Below are 15,731 nucleotides of genomic sequence, written 5' to 3'. Positions count from 1 at the left end.
ATAATAGAAAAATAAAAATGACAATAAAAATACCCCCATCTTCGACAGCTAAAATCCGCATTCCACCTATGATAATTTGCCCTCGATGTTTAAGCTTACTTTTTTTTAGTCGAAGATTCCGGATAGATGATCTGGTTTGCTGTTGCATTTTGATGCTTCCTCTGTGACGTTTCACACCCTCTCGAAGGTCTCCAGACAGTTCCTCCCCAGAGTGCTCAGATTTACTAGCTTAATGCAAAGAGCAGTGGTATCTCACAACTTCTACGTACTTCGAGTCCGAGTCTGCCAATACAACCATAATCTCAATTTTTGTTTCTCTCCCTGGACCAACCTATTACGATACCATTATAGTTTCCCCGTGTTCAGAAGATGTGCAAGTCTGAAACAATTAAAATTACATCCATTCTAGAACTTTTCCCCTTCGAGCCCCAAGTAACTAAACCCTTTCTTTAAGTCAAGCTGCCTTTGTACCATCCTTATTCTCGTCTTCCCGTACCTTCAAATCCCCCAAACACGGCGCAAAGAACAACCGGCCTGACACCACTCCCTGCAGCGTTCCAATACTCACCACAATCCATAGGACCACCACGCAAAGTGAAAGAATCTGTCATATATCAACATCGCGAAAGGTGAGGAAAACTAAGAACGTCAAAACTTACCGTTCCTAACACCCGGAAGAACTCCGACGGCAGCTCCTTGCCCATCTGGCACGTGCTCGTGGCGTACACTCCCAAGGGGAAAGTGAAACCCCACCATCCAATATTGAACGGGAAGCTCTTACTCCTCGCAATAGATGCCAAGGCAAAGAATAGCCAGACCAATCCAAAGGACCAGAGAATCAGAGCGACCATGAACCCCATGGTATAGAAGATCGGACCGGATGCTGCTTCGAGGGTCTGTGTCTTTGGGAAGATTTCCTGCGCCGCTTGGCCCAGTTTCATTATACTAGTAGTATACTACTCAGTATGCGATCGTCATATAGGGATGGGATGTATAGACTCACCCGAAGCCGCCCTGACCAAGGGGTCCCAGGGGGAGGAACACGCTCACGATCACCGCTTTAGGAGGTAATTTGTGGAGGGTCAGTCGCTGTAGGTAGATCACCATAACCATCAGTGCAAGAGGTAATCCAATGCCCCAGAGTACGTAGCTAACGAGCACGGTCCAAAGAGCGTGCTGTGGATTGGGGAGCACGTCCGCTACAATGGCCCCTGATGAAGCTGCGACGATGCAGCTGACGATAGGGAGGAGCCATACGGCTGTCATGGACGAGAGTTGCATTTCGGTTCCATGGGCCATTCTGCAATCATGTTAGTCAAGTCTGTGATTGCTTCATAGTCTCTGCCCAAGGCTAGACGCACAGTAAGAAGGGTAGGGAGAGAGCAGTGATGACCGAAAAGATCGCATCAAAGATCCATAAACCCCAGGCAAAGTTCCGCGTCCAGTCACCCCAAGCTGGAACACAGACGAAGCAGAACATATTGATGATAGTCGCGAATCCCATAGGAAACGTTCCTATGAACATGGACTGGACTGGATGCTTGATCATGGCGAAGAATATCTCCGGATATAGGGTATAGCGAAGGAAGGTGATGATACACCCTATGGTGAAAAGAAGGACATTGAAGGCAAATAAGGTGACAGAAATCCAGTATAACCACTGGCCATTGTAAGGGAGGGTGTTGAGTAGAATAGACACGATGCCCGTGCCCATAGTAACCGAAAACCAACTGTCCAGGCATGTTAGCTATTTCCACCTGGTATAAAGTCGAGCGCTGCGTACGATGGAGTAAAATGACGAACTACTCTTCGCCAACCCGTATCATGCTTGGTGATTTCGGACGGGCTTTTGGTATTTAGTCCGGTCATTATGTTGTTGGCCCAAGTCTTGGATATTGCCTTGAACTCCTCAGGCTGCGGCTGGGTCGGACTACACAGCTGCTGTGATTTGTACTGGCAGTGTTGAAATTGCTATTTGTAGATTCAAGGATTACAGGAAAAAAATTTTTTTCTCTTATTATACTGAATTCATCCTTTGATGTCTGGATGCCAATTTGCATGGTAATCGGCGACTCCTGTGAGTCAGTCGGCGACTGGATGCTTCCCGCCCGACCCGACGAACAGTCAGTCATCTCGGCCGAATGCAATAAACATAGTTCATCATAGGGAATAGGATTCTCTAGCTACATATTCCTGGTCTTCGTAAGGGTTATATGTGACTGACAACATAATAGGGTACTGTCAATCCCCTACTGGTGGTGGATGGAGTGCCAACAGGTTGCTCGGTATGGGACTGTCTTGGCTTCAGATTGAACAGAGAGCATCTACGCGGACTCAAGTGCATCCTAGCCGCTTGTAACATGATCTTCTGAGAACTAACCCTGGTAAGAGTATGGGCTGCATGTACGATAGGACTATCGCGTACTTTCCTGTTCGGTTTCACGAGACGTCGTCTTTGGTTCATGCAGGGCTTCTAGATTAAGGAGTACTCAGGAAATGCTCTGGGTTGCCTGTAGTATGAGCTTAGTATCTCGAGAAAACTAGTCGAGGTGTACTGAGCGGAATCATCTATATCCTCAGAAGACCTATCCTAGTTCCCGCATCGTGCAGGGATTCCCGGTATGAGTAGAATGGAGTCAGCTGTTGTGGGTAACGACATCCTAGAGAGCCCACAGCATCAATGATTAATAAAAACTATTGAAAGAGCATGTGAGCTTCTGCACAATACGCCCAGACGTTCACTGCAGTACCCCGTCTACCCACATCATTCGATAGTATCAGTGGACTAGGACTTATATATTCTCGCGGAGTAGTGGTGGTCTTGTCTTCGAATATTTGAAGGTAGAGTGTAGTAGCCACAGAAATCCTTGCCGCAGTCTAGTGGTAGGGTGAACTCGGTCCTGTGCTTTTGGAGAGAGTTGTAAGCAGAGGAAAATTGTGCAAATATGGATATGTATCATTGCTGTTGTATTTCATTGCCTGGGTTTCAGCTGGAAGTCGTCGCATCGCCAGCCAATTTACTCTGAATTAACAATGGACCGGTTACTGACAGTGAAGTGACGTGGAAGCATTGTTCACTAAACATAATACACGAGATATCTGATATGCCAGCATCGTCCCCTATATTTCGAAAGTAATCACTGATGGATAGCAAGATGGCAGGAGAGGTGTAAGAAAGCTCCAATCTCAGCGTCGGGGAGAATCACACCGAGAGAGAGCAGCTGACAAGCTCGGCGCTAACGACAGTACCACCCCGCAACGGCATGAAGCCAATCACCGTGCCGGGAAAAGCAGACGATCTCTACTCTGGGGTTACTCGGACTTAACCTATTCTTTTATCTGCCTTGAACATATGATTGGAATTATACAGCTAGTAGTTTGGATAAAGCCATCGACTAATTGGGTAGTTGTTTCGTCGATCACTTTAACAGCAACATAGCCTTCGTTTTCATATGTTGACTCGGACGATATCGATTCCACTTCATAGAAAGAAAGCTAATGTTGGCACTATTGGTAAGTAAAAGTGACGAGGAAATATCGCTTGTTCCACCGCGAGTGTGATGATTACATTGAGAAGAGAAAGGACAATGTAGTCTAGCCCATCGACTCCTTGGAAGATTGATAAGTACCAGATGCGAAGTTACTATATATATACCAACTACTGAGATGAGTAGGGCGTCTTGACTGACTGCCCAAACATCCTTTGACTAACTAGTACTCGTGGCGAAATGTTTCCACGTCTCGCTGATTTACGATCTGCTCCTCCGAGAACCAATTCCCGTGCATCCCATATGGTACGCGTTGCGGCAAGACTACTCGGCAGACCACCTCTCTCATACCAACAGCATCGATAACCCAAAGCTCACTGCGCGCGCTAGGTGGGGCCTCGCCATTCTCATCCAGTTGCGACTCATCAAATACATATGTAACGAGCCAACCATCATCTTCATGCTTTCCATCTTTCTGCGGTACAAACGAACACTCCTGGGCATACCATCCCGTGGGAAAGGCAAACACCTTGATAGGGTCGTCGGGGTTGTCTGAAGCGAGAATCTCATCAATGGAGCGCTCATCCACGCAGCCATCCACTGGAGACAGACGCTCGGTCTTACCCTGTGAGAGAAGATGTTCGACGTCCACTTTGACAAGACAGTCAATCTTGAAGGCGCTGATATGAGTGGCAGCGAAATTACCCTTCCGCATAGAGCATCCGTAGACATATCTTGTTGGGTCCATCTCAAGGTGCTTGGGCACACATGGAAATTCGAAAGGAATGGCTGATAGCGCCCACTGTTGGGAGATTGACGTTGTGCCTTCATGACTAGGTGGGAACTCGTAGTAATAAAGACGGCATTGGGGATCGGGCTGCTTCAAAGCGTCTGGGGCAGCTATGTTACCCATATGGTAGAATGGTGCAACACTGTTCATGCGACAAAGCAGCATATTCACCCATGTTCCACCGGGTGTAATATCATCCCAAGTGTTGACGGTATGCATTACCACACAGGGGTCTGTCGTAAACCATCGAATGAGCTCAGGTACATGTCGAGGAAATACCCCAAGTCTCGTCTGGCCCTGTGGGTTGTATTCAACCACCGGCTTTCCATGCACGATATTAGACAGATCGAGTTCGAGAGGCAGGTCGATAAGAATGGTATGTCGGTGGGATACTCCAAAGTCATGAATCATCTTCCCCGAGACAAGACCAGGCACGGGCCGATTGAGACGAAACTCCGGTGTCACGGTGGTTCTAGCAGGTATGATGGAGTAGTTCACGAACGGCGGGATGAATGTCGAGTGGAAGAGAAGCAGTTCCCCAGTCTGAGGGTCAACACGGGGCTGAGCATTGCGATACATTAGCACTGGGACGTCGCAGTATAACAATGGCAATGAAGTATCTCGCCCTTCGGAGAACTCACATGAGCTGTCGTCATTTCCTTCATAGCTCCTTCCATCCCTGGGCTGCCGAACCCCTCCTTGCAAGCATCAGTGCCAACAGGTTCGCCCTCCGCCATGTTTCCAGTAAACCAGCCCACTGTTTTCAAGAGTGGTAGAAACACACGCATGGGAGGCCCAACCTCATTCGTTGCCATGACACGACCATCATGATGGAAAATGCTGGTATTCGCACTACTCACCCTCTTAATCGGCCGGGCAATTAAACCACAAATCGACGCAAAGATCAAGGCCATACTTCGCAATATCTCATATATGAGTCGTAGAGAAGACGATACGGGATTGGTTAACGCCTTAACGCTAGGCATTATGGGGTAGAGGCGGCGGTCTCGCATGGTTGCGCAATGTATATCCGTGAGGACATACTCATTGGTAAAGACGGGTTGCACATGGGCTGGTCCGGAGATGCGCTTGAAGTATACACCTGTGAGCATGCCGTCGCCATCAAACCAGTGGAAGCCGCGCGGGTTGTCGCGCTGGATTGGGTTGGTGCCATTTCTGACATATTGGCCGCCCAGGAACTCCTCGGGAATGGTACCCTTGAAGTAACAGGGTTTGGAGGTAAGTCGGATGCTGATGGGGGCGAAGTTTCCTGTTAGGTATCTGATTGACTATGTTTAGCTTACTGCAGGTCTGCCTAGAATTCGGAGAAGAGCATACGGATGTTTTCTTTCTGCTTTTGACATTGTGCTAGCATTGACTCAAGTTGGAAGAGAACTATGGCCGTGAGATACGCCCAAAGACAAGGTTATCTTATATACATATCCTATGAAGCCTATTCATGTCTGAACCAAGGATCGAAGCCCGCATGCTAACCAAATATGCACTCGTGGTTTGTCCTATCAGGGTACAGAAGGCCATAGACCTAAACCGGTTTGCGAAGCTTCAGACAGGATATAGCAACCAGAGATAGGGCTTATCTGGATGTCACTGCTTTCCTTATAAAGCTAAGACTTACGCTGTTACTACGACTGGGTACTTTACCAAACTTCCCGCGCAGATGACTGCTGATCACGGCGTGACATCAATCGACTGTGAGGCCTGAGCTAGGCGATGTACTCAATCAGGTACGAGTCACAGGTACAATGATCTAATGTGGATGATGTAGTTGAAGCATGACCACAATCCTGTCGGATACGAATCCAATTCATATTTGGCCTTTCGCCAGTACTGGTCCACCTCCATTATACTTTTCAGAAAGGCTCTGTTGCGTCACACGGTTAGTCTAGGTCGGGCTTATTGACAGCTAGAAACATGGCAATGGCGTTAACACCTCCCTACCATTAGTACCCTGGAACATTTGATGTGATCTCCCTGAAAGGAGATTAATACCAGCCAACTGTCTCTTTCAAAACACTTCTCCGAGATGTGTTTGGCCAATTCTTGCTTTGAAGATAGAGGTCTCTCGGAATCAAGAATATTCCAAATCGATAGCTATCTTATTCTTCGTAATGAGACGTCATTCTGCCTATTGGTAGGAAGCAAACAGTTTCACGCTGCTAGAGACGGGTTTTCATCGATTTTTCCGTGCACAGTCCGTGTCAACTGTGTGGAATTATGTATGCCGAGCCACACTAACAGCGATTCCGGCATACTGTCCTCCTGTTGGCAAAGTATATTCAGCAGGACGGTACCCAAGCAGTCAGTTGTCCACCGCTCTCTTAGCAAGATATAATCTAGTATAGTGTGTGCAATTGAATGATGCGGACGAGTCTGGGATCCCCCTGACTTGAATAGTTTTAGGTAACATCCAACTTGTGCAGGTAACTGCAATCTGTCTGCAATCCCCTGATCAGCAAGGGAGCGGGGACTGAATCGCGTTATGGGCGACTCAGAGTCCAAAGGAAAGATTCTAGCGCCCCAGGCATCCACCGGGGGCCTGATCGAAGCCTGGCAGTGGGTCCCGTGCCTGAGAGCGGTGGACGTTTCTGCCCCCCGGAGCCTACGCTTTGCCGTTTCAGGAAGCTACTTTGCGACTGCTAAACAAAGTTAAATACTCGATGGACTCTCCTCTGATGGAGATACTATCTTTCAGAAAGCTCTATCTGGCACAGAAACTCATCTGTTATTGTCCCAGCCATATATTTTCAGTCTCCAATTGGCTTTTGTGTTGCTGCCGCTCAAGTTCATAAACAGACTTATAGATATACTATATCACAGCCATGGCGGCTACCTTTACCCTGCCGATACTGCCCGCAAAACATCGGGACCTGCCGAGCTGGATCCAGAGTCATCCAAACACTCCTCTCGAGCAGATTATCGCGCCATACAATGACTACGATGGGGTGGTACGCAAATTGTTTGCCCAAGAGGGCACCCACGCAGCCCTGCAGGATAATCACCTCAACATCGTGCCTCTCTACGACTCTAAGAGCAATTCGGATATCCGTGTACGGGCTCGAGACCTATCTTCGGAGCCCTCTATGGTCAAGGAACAGTATATCATGCCCCTGAAGGAAGAAAATCGGCGTCCCAATGGCTCACCGGCAGTGGTGCCAACCTTAGACGAGTTCCGAAAGAACTTTAACGTCTTCTCCGAGGGTGCATTGAGCGACATGGACTGGAGCAATGTTGTGGTCGCAGGAAGCGCAGTAGTCACTTGCCTGCTCCCCGTTCCCGAAAAGTATCGGGATTCAAAGCGGTCATTGCGAGAGTACTATCACGAAAAGGTCGCGCCGGCCTCGGATGTGGATATGTTTCTCTACGGCTTAGACGAAGCGCAGGCAATTGAGAAAATCAAGCAGATTGAGGATAAGGTCAAGAACGCGATTCTTTACGAAACAACCACAGTTCGGACAAAAAACGCCATCACCATCGTTTCACAATATCCCACACGCCATGTGCAGATAGTGCTTCGCATATACAAATCCATCTCTGAGATATTGACTGGGTTTGATGTCGATTGTTCCTGTGCTGCTTTCGATGGGAAGCAAGTCTTCGTCTCCCCACGTGCTTTGGCTTCATATATCACCCAAATCAATACGATTGATTTGTCTAGGCGCTCGCCTTCTTATGAGAACCGCCTCTCAAAGTACTCTCATCGGGGGTTCGAAATATACTGGCCGCAGCTGGATAGGTCCCAAATAGATCCGGTCAGTATTTCTGTTTTCTTCATCTCTCAGCATCAAGAGAGCTAATGCCGTCCATAGACAATCTTTGAGCGGAGCTTTAGTAGGACAGTGGGCCTAGCACGCCTCCTGGTCCTGGAGAGACTGCCAAAGTCGTCAGACCGGGAGTCTTATATAGAGCAGAGACGACGGGAACGTGGACGACCAGCCCCAAGGTCTATTAGGTGGAAGCAGTCCGGCAACATCAAGGATGACTGGGTAGATGAGACCCCTGACTGGGAAGAGGGAGAGGAGATTTCTGACTACCATACCTTTGTAAGCCTGCGAAATCTTCATGCCCATATCAGAAGGCTAATCCCCGAGCAAGACGATTCCTTACGGCCCCAGATTCAAAGCTCGAAAAGTCGAGAAGCTTGTTTATACGAAGGACCTCTTGCTCAATGCAGAGTGGAACAAGCCAAAAGACAGAGAAGTTAACCTCCACCGACATCCGGCGTTCTTTGGCAATGTCGTGGATGTCATCGGAGACTGCTGTGGCTGTTGTCCGGAGCCGGTCACTCCTGAAGAAAAGGAAATAGCCGAGAAAGAAAGCAAACTCTATATTTCTGGTAGGATCTCCTTCATCAGAGACAACCCAGGTCGTCAAGAAATTGGTAGCTTCAACCCGATTACAGAGACGGATTGGACTGGTTTGTGCACCCTTTCCTTGTCAGAGACTGAAAAGGCTGACTTTGCGGAAGAAATGGCCTATATCGGTAACACGGAGCGGCTGTGCCATGCGATTGTGGAATGCGACATCGAAGGCGTTAAAGCATGTCTCACAGAAGAAAAGATAAACCCTAACGATCGTGATCATACTGGCAGGACTCCATTGCAATTGGCTTGCTTGACCTCCACATGCGACATCGTGCAATGCCTTGTCGACCATGGTGCAAGAATGGTATCCCGTCTGGCAGACGGCCGCACAGCCCTGCATTTGGCTGCTGCTCGAGGTGATCTGGAGATGGTCAGAGTACTCTTGCATAAGAGCAAGCAGAATGAGACAGAACAGGCTCAGCTCGAAAAGCAGCCGGATGAGGGTGGCGATGAGTGTCAGCAGGAGCCCGACACTAGTGAAAGCGAAAGCGTCGATTCCGAATCGTTCGTTCATATCAGGAAAGAGGCTGATAAAATGGATGGCATGGATTTGGCTATGGCTGAAAACGAGCAAGAGCCAGATATATATGACATCAATGTAGCCGCCTGGGATGTTCCCACATCTGCGCTTCATCTTGCCATTCTACATGGTCACATTGAGGTGGCTCAGGAGCTGGTTACCTCGTTTGGAGCTGATTTGGCGCTTCCGGTCAAGCTGCTCTATCCTTATCAAGATAGGGCGCGAGCGGCCATCTTGTGCCTTGTCCTGGCTCTTCGGCTGCCTATCGAAAAGTCAATTGCAATGACACAGAAGCTACTGCAGCTTGGGGCACTTCCAACACAGGCAGACATGAACAGTGTAACTCCACTGCACTACGCCGTTGCTTGTGATTTCACCGATTCTTCTGAAATCCTCCAAACCTATTTCCATCAGAATCGTTCGGCAACAGTGAAAGCGATGAATTTCCTCTCCTCGTTTTCTAATCCCTGGAATGTCAAGCCTCATTCTACACTCACGTTAGCCCTTACTTTGAGAAATGACAAGGCTGCAAACAAGCTGATTGAAGCTGGCGCAACGCCTCAGATTCTCTTTGAGTCATTCGTGAATCCCGGCCAGGCTATTTATGGAGCGATCAAATCAAACTCATCTGAAAGGAACAAAGCTATCTTTCGGCATGACTTTACCCAACCTATCATCCTCGCAGTCCAGAGAGATTTACCGGTAATTGCTGACAGGCTGCTCCGCAGCGATGGCGTCGACCCAAATACTCTCACACCTGATGGGTATAGAGTACTGGACAACGAGTATATGCGAGACTATACCGTGGGCAAGTCTTTACTCGATTGTGTCCGAGATAAAATCAGAGCATTGGGCAACTACCACGGCGAGAAGTTGGGCGTCTCACCTCCTTGCCAACTAGTGAAACCTGATCACTGTCTGAACGGGCTACAGCCCGATACATACCATCGTTGGACGGCAGAAAGGGCAGTACGCCAAGCAAAGGCACAGTATGAAAAGGATCAGGAAAGGTATAATTTGGCAGTCTATTCGAATAATAGGCGCGAAGGTCTGAAAGAGAAGACCTTGGAAGTTCGAGCTACTCTAGACGCCTATAAGGCATTGGAAAAGGTGTTGGTGGAAAAGGGTGCCAAGTCTTTCTACGACATTTATCCAGACTTTGAGAAGCCCTGGGAGATAAAGGCAGGAGACAAGAGCGGCTCTGACCCCAAGCATCAAGAACCTGAGCCTTTCAAGGTCGAAACAAACTTCTGCGTACCAGACCTTACCGATGAAAAGAAGCAGAGATATTTTGACCTGTGAGTATTATCTTCCACAAGAAAGCCCATGGAAACCGCTTCTAGGTCACTAACTTTAAGCAGTTTCGAGGCTTCTTGGCGCGGCGACCTTGATACCATCAAGGCACTCACGCTAATTACATCTGATGATGAAAACCAACCGGGTCCATTGCAAATTGCTGTGTGGGACAAGGATAATTTCTCGCCATTTTCCATTGCAGTACTCCGTGGACACCTCAATGTGGCAAAGGCTATCCTCGAGATAGTGCAAGCACAGTTCAAACGTGAGGATTCTGATGCTCGTGAAAGATTTGAGATGGACATCGATGCTCTCCATGACGGTGAAGAAGATTGCATATATAGGGAGATTGTTGATGACAGGTTCACCATTGAGAACATAGGAGAGGTAGCCACGCAAGTGGAATGTTGGATATCGCCTCTACAAATATTCTCCCGGTACTGCCCAGCACACAAGTTCCTTGACAAAGAGTCCCAGTCCCAGACAGAGGATTATGTCGATCTGGTACAATACGCGGTGGGACAGAACAATGTGGATCTACTGGTTTTTCTGCTTCAGCTGGGACGAGAGCTTACAGAAAGGGACAAGACGGTCAAACCCGGTGTTCATAATTTCGGCGCCAGTGCTTTTCTAATTGCAATCGAAAAGGGCCATTTAGGCTGCCTTGAGGCGATTGTCAAGTATACTGGCACAGGCCTTCCTGTCGACAAACTACTTCAGAAGTGTGGCGTCGACGTTAAGGAGAAACCGAAATATTATCAAGGGTTGACTATACGTGGAAAGAAAAGGGCGGATTGGGCCGCTGCAGGAAGAGGATTGTCCGTATCACCGGAAGAACAAGAGACGCCTTTGCTCACAGCGGCGCATTCAGGGTCAATGGCCAGTGTGGAATGGTTTCTCAGCCCAGACTCGGCCAGAGCCTACGTTGAGTTTATAAGAACAAATGAGCAGGTGGACAAATTGAAGCTCTTATCACAGTCGGTCGAAGACCTGGAGAGGCCCGTGCAGAACTGGCTTCAGGGCAAGAGTGAGTGCTAGCACGATGTTCTGGAACTCTTTTGCTGACCTGGACACAACAGACAACTATCTTCTGCATTGTGCGGTGCTTTCAAAACCAACACAGGAATCATGCCATCTAGTTGAAAGCCTTGCCAAGCGCCTTCCGCAGTTTATGGAGACCAAATCGGCTGCAGGGCATACGCCCTTGGCGCTTGCATTCTCCCTCGGCAATTTAGACTTCGCCAATATTCTTATCAGGGCCGGCGCCAATCAGACAGTCCGTGATCGTCAAGGCAACAACTTGATTCACTTAATGCTATGTGACATCAATGGTAATGCTCGAACAGGGCCAGGCAATGTAGAGAGGCTTCTTTCCCTGCTCGATCCCCGGTTGGTCCCATCGTTGCTGACGGAGCGGTCCTCCGATGACCCGGGATCGTTGACGCCACTTGCTCGTTGGATGCATAAGAGTTATCAGGCATGGTCAAGGGCATCAAGCGGATGGGGATCCGACCGTGGGCAAGAGACAGAAGACCAGCTGGCCATTATCCGCTGTTTTCTCAAGTTTGCCCAGTCAACGGGCCAAAAGCATTTAGATGTGTTTGACGGTACAGGAAACACCCCCGTTCATGAAGCCGTCAAGCATCAATGCCCCAGGATATTTGAGGCTATTATTGAATGCCGTCCTGATCTTCTTCACCGCGAGAATGCCACCGGTAGCACACCCCTGGAACTGGCTACCGACAATTGGGTCTCCGAAGCCACGTCCAATCCGCCACAAATCCTATCCGACGGAGCGCAGTACGAGCCGGAACACACGCGGAGTGCATGCCTTTTGAACCAGAAACCAGAGTCATACCTTCCTGGGTATCCGGATAGGCCAGAGAGTGAGCGGCAAGCAATATATAGAATTGCCTGCGAACGAGCCCGCACCCAGTCGCGTAAACGGAAGCTGGTGAGCTTAAACGAAGCGAATGAGGTGGCTAAGCGACTTGCTACGCGACAGACTAGAGCGGCGTTTACTACCGAAGAGACCGATGTTGTGAGCCGGTGGTATCACTAGCATGGGCGAAATTGGAGAGATCTACGGGCTATTACATTAGAAGAATGCCACAGGGTTATATAGTTGATGCGATGAATTCAATCAAAATGATCACAATGACGTTGCACATTCGTCACAGAGTTTTGTAACAGAGATTTATACTGACTTGGTCGTCCGAGGACGTCTACTTTAGCATCTGATGCATGAGTGAGTTTGCTGTCCCTTCAACAGACATTCTCGGTCGAGATTGAAGGAAAAGTTGAAGCCCAATTGGAGGACTCGATCGCCAATCGATAGCGATAGCTAAGGCGGTGAAGTGCAAGGCGGGGCAGAATGGAAAGATGGGCTTCAACAATCTTCTTCCCCGCAGGCCTGCAACTTCTTCAACTTCCTTCTTCTATTTGCATAACGGTTCTTTCACTTCCAAGATGTCTGCCTCCTCATACATGGCAGATCCTCTTACCGTTTTACCACCCGAGATTGTCCTGCGCGTTGTGGAATTTCTTCCAGTCTCCGCTGTAGCGTCGCTGACCGCCGTCTCCAAGCCCTGGCACCAATTCATTGACATCACCCATCGAGAAGCCATCTACAGTTCCGAATCGAAAACCGCCCAACCTCCAGGAGGCGCCCGCGACTTTTCATTTTTGTCGGACAGTACCACATCATTCACCAAAATGTTTGAAAATCCTACATCATGGAAAGATCTATGCAAGCGCCAGAAGCTGCTCGCCCGCAATTGGGCCGCTGAGCGCCCAGTGACCCGCGAGTCGGTGCTTCAAGTGGGCAACAATCCTGTCTGGCGGTTCCGGGCAGACTTTAAGCGCCGGTTCTTCATTTCCACCTCACATGCGGGTGGGCTGAATGTTACGGATATGGATACGGGCAAAATTCTCTGGCGGCTGCCCTCCACGCTGGAACGTGATGAGGGTTCGGTTCGCCCGTATGCTCATCTGGAGTATCAGGACGGAATGGCGGTCTTTGACCGTGAGGGAGATGCACTTGAGGTCTGGCAGGCTGATCAGGAGGGTGCCAAGCGTGGAGAGTTTCGGCGCATTGCAATCCTAGACCACAATTGTCAGACAAGAGGCTTCCAGTTGTCGTACTGGACATTGTGTGTGGTTTCCACGCAGGGACAAGGCTTTGTGTATGATATGACGCAGCGACCTCCGAAGCTAACGACACACATCTCTATCGAGAATGATGCCGTTGGACATTTGGACCAGAGCGCGGACGCTGTCATCTACTCCATGGGACCCCGCGGCTATCACATCTACAACAAGGCGACCGGCGACTTCCTAGGCGCACTGCAGCCGTTCCGTTGCACAGACATGTATCACATACTTCCACCGGTTGCTACCTCCCCATCTGCGATCGCTGCACTAGCTGCTGCTGCGCGACACGGTCCGACTCAGCAAATGGTCGCTCTTAGCAAACCTCGCAAAGATTGCTTGGTGCCAATTGAGCTCTCCAAGGGTCCTCTTCCGCCACCGACCGACTTTGAACACGTGAGACATGGTGACGACGAATGGGGTGCTGGTATGCTCCACGGTGACCTGTTTGTTGGGTTTTCCCGCGCTGGTCGTGTCTTTGTATGCTCCAACTGGCGGAAGGCCCTACAGACCGAGAACGGGATTTCAGAACATGGCTCTCTCATCGAATGCGAGTCGGACGGATCCAACTTTGACCTAGGCGGCTGGTTGTCTGTGCGCAACCACCGCGTGATGTTTGAGATACAGGATCGGATCTATGTCGTCGCTCTTGACGATGACAACAAGATTCAGAACGTTAATAACCCAGCTCGGGCTTCCTACTCTCTCCTCACTAGCTCGGTGCCACAGCTTGCCGTGCCGGTCAGTTTCATGGCGTTGTATGATGATGCGATCATGACTACCTACACTGTTCGTCCTATGTGCCCTCTTACCGAGAACTGAATCGGAAAAATAAAGCTAATCAATAGCCACAGACTCTCGGCTTCCGTCAACATAATGCTGATATTCCAGACGATGATCAGGACGAGGGGCCTGCTCGCATCTTTCCCACCAAAGCCATCCGCATTGTCAGCCTAGCGCCCGATCTCTCCGACGGCAAGTCTGTTCCCGTCGATGACCAACAGGCGACAGGCGAAGGACTCTGGAGCTCCGAACCACGTCAACGGCGGACTGAGGACAACTGGCGCTCACAGGCAGGGCTTTTGCAGTTAGTCAGCCTTCTCGGGGATGAGCTCGATGACGAAGACGAGGCCGAGATGGAGGCCTTGGCCAGGGAAAATGAAGAGGAGTGGGAAGATCTGGAAGACGATGACCTTGATGATCATGATCATGATCTTGAGGGAGATGAGGAATCTGAGCCAGAGCCTACGCGTGAACATGGGACGGCCTAAACATAGAACAGTGAGGGCAGGTCTTGAATGGCCAGTAACCAATACGAACAGGATAGGTCCAGAATGCCCCATCACGATTTGAAAATCGATCTTCCAAGAGAACAAACCGTAAGGGGGTGAGATGAGTCTTGTTTGAACGTGAGAGAAAATAGCTGACTGTTACCAGATAACGATATATGCCAGGGAGGGATGGAAACTCCGCATAAGCGACAACGGATACTCACGAGGCATCCTTCCCTATGTAGAGACTTACTAACCTGCTACTTAGCTGCGTAGAACCGTGGACTATATAAAACTCTGCTCCGAAATCGAAATTACGGATGAAACAAACCGCAATTGTCAATCGGGTTATAGTATGAAACACCCTAAGCCGGAAGCCTATTCGTATACTCTGTATAGCCAAACACATCCTCTAGGTGCTTTTACTATGAGAGATATTCGAATTATCATCTACGTTGTTGACTTCAATCTAGTTAGATTAGTACATAATATCAATGCTGTACTCCTAATCGCGACCACAACGTCACACACTAGAGTATATTAACGTAACTAGCAATATAATGTTCTTATATCGATCATATCGCTGGTATGTGATCTGCAATTCCCTCGAAAACATACAAATATCCCTCAATGATCTCAACACCTTTGCAGTCCAGACTAGTACTCCTCATACAAGCACAATAAAGCATACAAAATAATCCCAAACCACTAGTGCAGGCCTCACATACCCCCAACATCCAGCCCCAACCATCCCAGCCTCCATATACCTACCCAAAACTCGTCTCTCAGATACACCCAGACCGCTTTCCTCACCGTCAAACCCGGCAGAACCTA

The 15,731-nt window shown here is 49.1% G+C and overlaps 4 protein-coding genes across 4 annotated transcripts; 2 read left to right on the top strand and 2 right to left on the bottom strand.

Moving 5' to 3' along the window:
• Positions 1-284: 284 nt before the first annotated feature.
• Positions 285-2,045, bottom strand: BO83DRAFT_372089 (TDT family transporter). Its single transcript, XM_025529964.1, has 5 exons — positions 1,784-2,045; positions 1,362-1,730; positions 1,004-1,300; positions 660-945; positions 285-604 (listed from the first exon to the last, which is right to left on the bottom strand). The coding sequence occupies exons 1-5, from the start codon at positions 1,867-1,869 to the stop codon at positions 455-457; spliced, it is 1,188 nt and encodes a 395-aa protein (XP_025382579.1). The 5' UTR covers positions 1,870-2,045; the 3' UTR covers positions 285-454.
• Positions 2,046-3,711: 1,666 nt separating this feature from the next.
• On the bottom strand, positions 3,712-5,642 carry BO83DRAFT_458278 (carotenoid oxygenase family protein; the record flags this gene model as incomplete). The annotated part of the gene is made up of 3 exons (XM_025537130.1): positions 3,712-4,839; positions 4,920-5,559; positions 5,617-5,642. The coding sequence occupies 3 exons, from the start codon at positions 5,640-5,642 to the stop codon at positions 3,712-3,714; spliced, it is 1,794 nt and encodes a 597-aa protein (XP_025382578.1).
• Positions 5,643-7,118: 1,476 nt separating this feature from the next.
• Positions 7,119-12,611, top strand: BO83DRAFT_349165 (ankyrin repeat protein; the record flags this gene model as incomplete). The annotated part of the gene is made up of 6 exons (XM_025528860.1): positions 7,119-8,048; positions 8,106-8,339; positions 8,392-8,713; positions 8,765-10,478; positions 10,542-11,503; positions 11,556-12,611. The coding sequence occupies 6 exons, from the start codon at positions 7,119-7,121 to the stop codon at positions 12,536-12,538; spliced, it is 5,145 nt and encodes a 1,714-aa protein (XP_025382577.1). The 3' UTR covers positions 12,539-12,611.
• Positions 12,612-12,914: 303 nt separating this feature from the next.
• Positions 12,915-15,312, top strand: BO83DRAFT_383163 (F-box protein). The gene is made up of 2 exons (XM_025532405.1): positions 12,915-14,415; positions 14,481-15,312. Exons 1-2 carry the CDS (start codon positions 12,946-12,948, stop codon positions 14,895-14,897), a joined length of 1,887 nt encoding a protein of 628 aa, XP_025382576.1. The 5' UTR covers positions 12,915-12,945; the 3' UTR covers positions 14,898-15,312.
• Positions 15,313-15,731: the final 419 nt, after the last annotated feature.

The sequence above is a fragment of the Aspergillus eucalypticola genome (genome assembly GCF_003184535.1).
Source record: "Aspergillus eucalypticola CBS 122712 chromosome Unknown BO83scaffold_42, whole genome shotgun sequence".
Taxonomy (NCBI): Eukaryota; Fungi; Ascomycota; class Eurotiomycetes; order Eurotiales; family Aspergillaceae; genus Aspergillus; species Aspergillus eucalypticola.
Note: the sequence above shows the minus strand (reverse complement) of the source record. Positions and strands in the feature narration are given on the sequence as shown.